The sequence below is a fragment of the Arachis ipaensis genome, chromosome B03 (assembly GCF_000816755.2).
Source record: "Arachis ipaensis cultivar K30076 chromosome B03, Araip1.1, whole genome shotgun sequence".
Lineage (NCBI taxonomy): Eukaryota > Viridiplantae > Streptophyta > Magnoliopsida > Fabales > Fabaceae > Arachis > Arachis ipaensis.
The window spans coordinates 115,209,407-115,215,010 of record NC_029787.2 but is presented as its reverse complement, the minus strand read 5'-3'; the positions used below and the strand labels follow the sequence as shown (position 1 = coordinate 115,215,010).

At 37.1% G+C, this 5,604-nt stretch overlaps 1 protein-coding gene across 1 annotated transcript; it reads right to left on the bottom strand.

Moving 5' to 3' along the window:
- On the bottom strand, positions 362-5,269 carry LOC107630954 (ribonucleoside-diphosphate reductase large subunit). Its single transcript, XM_016334251.2, has 17 exons — positions 4,813-5,269; positions 4,650-4,711; positions 4,472-4,559; positions 3,991-4,254; positions 3,624-3,864; positions 3,460-3,536; positions 3,138-3,308; positions 2,944-3,036; positions 2,701-2,850; positions 2,513-2,599; positions 2,249-2,413; positions 2,047-2,166; positions 1,636-1,838; positions 1,406-1,555; positions 1,186-1,333; positions 970-1,053; positions 362-881 (listed from the first exon to the last, which is right to left on the bottom strand). The coding sequence occupies exons 1-17, from the start codon at positions 5,038-5,040 to the stop codon at positions 789-791; spliced, it is 2,424 nt and encodes an 807-aa protein (XP_016189737.1). The 5' UTR covers positions 5,041-5,269; the 3' UTR covers positions 362-788.

Sequence of the window (5,604 nt, the reverse complement as noted above, 5' to 3'; positions counted from 1 at the left end):
CTAAACATTACTTTATACATAAATTTTTATATTAAATATTTAATAATTTTATTTTATATTCAATTAAACTAATTTAATCAATTTAATTCTCGTTACTCGTTAGACTAACCAATCTGAATCTCAACCTTTGTTTTTACTTTCTGGACTAGACTATATTTAAGAATTAACATCATTCTATTAAGTCGTATTTCGACATAAATCCTTTGCACAGTTCATGTCCACAGATCTGCGTTTGAAAGGAAGAAAATTAGTATAGCACTATAACAAATTAACAACTCTGAAAAGTTAATCAACAAAATTTTAAAAGAAATCCACAAAACGATCGCTATCATATTAGTCAACGGGAAAAAAAATGCAGCCGTCCGTCAACAATTTCAATTTATGATCTTAAAACTGCAGATAAGATTACATGACCCAGTTCCTCATTGAAAGTAACAACCCAGCAAAGAACCACCTTTGCTGTTGTTGAGATAAATTCTAAGACTATTTCTTAACATCTTTAACCCTTTGTAATGTAAGGTGATGCAATTTGGAGCTCCATCGTCCACGGGTTAAAAGCTCAGAAATGACTAAATGAGTGTTTCTCTGGAGTTCAAATAAACCAACATATATTTTACAAGCAAAATTACATATAAAGTTTACACGCGACAAAAATAAAACTATACAAAAAGCTCTAAATAGTATCATTTAGAAAGCTTAAAACTATCACAGGGAGACTTTGAATCCCAAGTGGTTTAACGTGTACAAGTAGAACATCACTTGAAACCTCACCAATTTGGCGTTACTTTTCAGCTTCCACAAGCCAAGCACTCTTCTCGGTTTGTTAAAGAGCAAACCATCTGTGCCATCTTGGTCTCATCATCCTCCACCTTAGGTTTTTCCTGCATTCCCAACCAAAAATAAATACTTATTACCTGAAATGACTAAATCATATGAATGGAAGATTGAGCACAATGAATCTTTTTTTACTTTGAGGGCAGTGGTGTCGACAGTGAACTTGATAGCATCAGCTGCAGCTCGTGATCGGAGATAATACATCCCAGTTTTCAGACCCTATAAGCCCAAAACCAGAAAGCAACATCAATCAGCAAAAAACTTCGGGTCAAAAATTCCACATTGAAAGAGATGCATTTTCTGAGAGATGAGATTTTGAAATTACAAAAAAAAAAAAAGAAAAGTTGATACCTTGGACCATGCATAGAAATGCAAGGAAGTCAGCTTCCCAAAGTTGGGCTGATCCATGTGAATATTTAAGCTTTGACTCTGATCTATATAACATCCTCGATCAACAGCCATATCAACCAATGTCTTTTGCTTAATTTCCCAAACAGTTCTGGTCATTTCAAACAGTTACTTAGAAAAATAGCTGAGTCTGTGTTAGTTTGAAAAATCAGAAATAACATACTTGTATATGTCTTTCAAGTCCTCGGGAATTTCTGGGATTTTCTGAACTGAGCCATCCTCGTAGATAATCTTATTCTTGATTGTAGGAGACCACATTCCCATTTCAGTTAAGTCATTAAGAAGATGCTTGTTCACAACAACAAATTCACCACTGAAGCAAAAAACTTGGTAAGCTTGACAGGATCACAGGAAAATAATATAATAAGGGACAACATGGGATGGAAATCCAACCTTAAAACCCTGCGACTGTAAATATTAGAAGTATACGGCTCAAAACACTCATTATTGCCAAGAATCTGGCTAGTAGAAGCAGTTGGCATAGGGGCAACAAGAAGTGAATTTCTCACACCCCGGTCTGATATCATCTGCCGGAGTGCATCCCAATCCCAGCGGTTTGAGGGCTTTGCACCCCACATGTCTGGCTGAAGAATTCCCTGCACAAAACAAAAAACACCTAAGCACACAATATATTGGATGCCTAAATTTCAAACTTTAGGCCAAAATTCTAAGTTTATTATATATGTACATCTATGTTCCACTGCAATAGAAGGAAACCAACTAGTCAAGCCAACTACATAACTGGACTTGCATTAAGAACATTAAAAGGAAGAGAAGACATGCATCACAGTTTCATTCATATACCTTGCTTACAGGACAGCCACTATATGTTTCATAAGGACCTTCTTTAGCAGCCAATTCAGAAGAAGTCTTTAGAGCATGGTAGTATATAGTCTCAAATATCTCTTTGTTTAACTGTTGAGCCTACACTCATACAAGCAGACAATCAAATTGAAGATCTAGCCTAAATTTAAGGTATATTAGCTGCACCAAAACCACTGTTTACCTCAGGTGAATCAAATGACATGCCCAACAGTATGAATGTATCAGCAAGACCTTGAACACCAATACCAATGGGTCTGTGCCGTAAGTTTGACCTCTTGGCAGTATCAACTGGGTAGTAATTGACATCAATTATTTTATTAAGGTTCGTTGTCACCAATGCAGTTACCTATAAATACAAAATCAGAACCATAATTCCAGTCTCAATTATTACACCAATAAAAGAGTACACTACACAAATAATCAAGAGCACAACAAGAAACTGCACCTCTCCAAGTTTATCAAAGTCAAAATATCTGTTTCTTGAGCCTCTACTCCCAACAAGCTTAGATGGTTGAGACTCCATGGGAACTCCCTATAATAAGTATAAAACCTTTGTGAATCAGAAAGAAAAGATTGGCAATGAAACCAAATAAACAAGAACCTAAGACATTATGTCTTCAGGAAATTTCCCACCTTCTCTCTGACATATCGTGGTAGTGCAATCGATGCCAGGTTACACACAGCTGTTTCTGTTGGACTTGTATACTCAATTATCTCAGTGCACAAGTTTGATGACTTTATTGTACCCAGATTTTGCTGGTTACTTTTCCTATTACAAGTGTCCTGAGACATGGAAAATGCATTAGTTTTCAATTATAATAAATAAATACAAAATAGATTAAAGAAGACTTCCGAATCAGATCATTTGTAAACCACCTTAAAAAGCATGTAAGGGGTTCCAGTTTCAATCTGCGACTTAAGAATTTCAAACCAAAGATTCTGTGCCTGAACAACCTTCTTTGCTTTCCCCTATACACATGCATATGATTAGAAAATCTGATGCAAGGATCAGTGCAAGAACAAACCAAGACATGCAAAACAAAAAAGACAAAAGAATGTCAAGAACTTACATCTCTTTCATACTTATTGTACAACCTCTCAAATTCTTCACCCCAACAATCTGCCAAACCTGGTGCCTCGTTGGGGCAAAACAAAGACCATTCTCCATTAGACTGAACCCTTTCCATAAAGAGATCAGGCACCCAAAGTGCATAAAATAGATCTCTCGCACGATGCTCTTCCTGCAAAGATAACATTATTAACACAGTAACAACAAAAGACAATTCATCACCTAGCATAGATTAAGAACTAGTATCATAATTCATAATTAAAATATTTGAATAGAAAAAGAATTGTTAGAATTTCATTGAAGACAATTAAATTATATCACACCTTCCCATGATTTTTCCTTAAATCCAAGAATTCAAATATATCAGAATGCCATGGCTCCAGGTACACAGCAAAGGCACCTACAATGCGCAAAAATACACATGAGAAAAGGTAAGTTGCAAATACCAGTTAAATATAGAAGTTATAGAACATGGATAAACTATTACCTTTCCTCTTGCCTCCCCCTTGATCAACATAGCGAGCAGTATCATTGAACACACGTAGCATAGGAACAATACCATTGGATGTCCCATTCGTTCCACGGATGTAGCTGCCAGTGGCACGAATGTTGTGAACAGAAACACCAATTCCCCCTGCTGATTTGCTGATGACAGCACACTCCTTCAAAGTATCATATATTCCCTCTATACTATCATCTTTCATACATATGAGGAAGCAACTACTCAACTGTCAAGCATATAAACATAGCCAATTAAATCAGGCCTCCAATGATCAATTCACCACACCAAAATAATCTTACACGAGTGGGAAAAACCAAAACACAGGCTCACAAAAAGACAGGGGAAACCTTACTTGAGGCCTTGGTGTTCCAGCATTGAAAAGTGTTGGGGAAGCATGAGTGAACCATCTTTGAGACATCATGTGGTAAGTTCTGACAGCGGATTCTATGTCATCCTTGTGAATTCCAACAGCAACCCTCATCAACATGTGCTGGGGCCTTTCCACAACCTTTCCTTGAACCTTCAAGAGGTAGGACCTCTCCAGGGTTTTGAAACCAAAGTAATCATAGTCGAAGTCCCTATCATAGATTATCTCACTGTCCAAACGAACAGCACTCTAAAACCAAATATATTATGATAAAAAGTGAGCAAAATTCAAAACACAGTACCATGGTCATAATCATAAGAAAAATGATATCAACACACATCATGAGCTATGACAAGTGTTTTCAAATCTTCAAGAAGAAATCCACAATAGGCAGGAAAATATGACAAATTGAGGCACATGTGTAAGCAAAGACAATCCAAGACACACACAGAACAAGGAGAGGCACCTTCATGATAATTTCATAAACATCATCAGCAATGAGTGGAGCCTTCAGACCAGACCTCTCGTTAACATGATTGTACATGATCTTCACCCTGAAACCACCAAAAATTTTACTAGTGTCAATGCAAAAAAACCAGAACAAACCAATCAAATATGAACATCATTTCCTTCGACAAACTCACGTCTCAGAGAACGACTTCTTCGTGTTCTTATGCAGATTAGAAACAGCAATCCTAGCAGCCAACTGCACCAAAACAAGTTCAATTTCAATAAATCAGTGACCAAAACTTGAAGGACACATGAACCCTAAGTCATCACTCGATAGTTCTAAAGAGATGAACTGACAGAAGCATAGTCAGGGTGGTTTGCGGTCATGGCAGCCGCAGTCTCGGCGGCGAGTTCATCGAGTTGGCTGGTGGTTACACCCTTGTAGACGCCGGCGCAGACCTTCTGAGCGACGAGAACAGGGTCGCAGTGATCAGTGCTAAGCCCATAACTGAGCTTCTTGAGGCGCGCAGTTATCTTATCGAAGTGAACGGCTTCTTGACGGCCATCCCTCTTCACCACATACATTTTTCTCGGAATCGGAGTGTATTTTTCTGAGTTGGGAATTTCTTCGAACAGTTTTGGCGCACCAAAGTCGGGGAAAGTGGGTTCAATATTTATAGCACTGAGAAATGGAGATTAGGGTTGTAATGTAAAATTGTCTTTATGTGTGAAATGCAATAGTGTGATGACAAGGGTTCCCTCTCAAAATTACGCGCAATTTGAAATTTTCCCGCGATAACGTTTCCTTTTGGATCTTGGAAATTAATGGCTAGGAGCCTGCTTTTTTATTTCATAATAAGGTTCGCTGTGCGTTTGCACTTTGCGTGATACGTGGGTTGGGTTCTGGGGTCCACTATTTTAAAATAAAGCAACACACAATGTCCGCCAATAAAGTTGTATAAGTGTTTGCATGTTATCTTAAATATGTTTTCTGAAAATATCTATAATTTTTATTTATTTTAAATTAACTTATAAACACAAATCAGTCTATTATTAAATTAAATTTAAATATATTACTGAAAACATGTTCTGTAACTTAATTCTCTCTGGGTAATGCTTTTGCTTAATTGTCTTTGAATTTTGTTTGTG

What these genes read in the sequence shown, in the direction of transcription:
- LOC107630954 (XM_016334251.2), bottom strand. Translation starts at nt 5,040, where the DNA reads ATGTATGTGGTGAAGAGGGATGGCCGTCAAGAAGCCGTTCACTTCGAT. An exon ending in CACGATATGTCAGAGAGAAG is followed by an intron (nt 2,600 to 2,700) that starts GTGGGAAATTTC and finishes TACTTATTATAG; the next exon opens with GGAGTTCCCATGGAGTCTCA. An exon ending in ACTTTGATAAACTTGGAGAG is followed by an intron (nt 2,414 to 2,512) that starts GTGCAGTTTCTT and finishes TTGTATTTATAG; the next exon opens with GTAACTGCATTGGTGACAAC.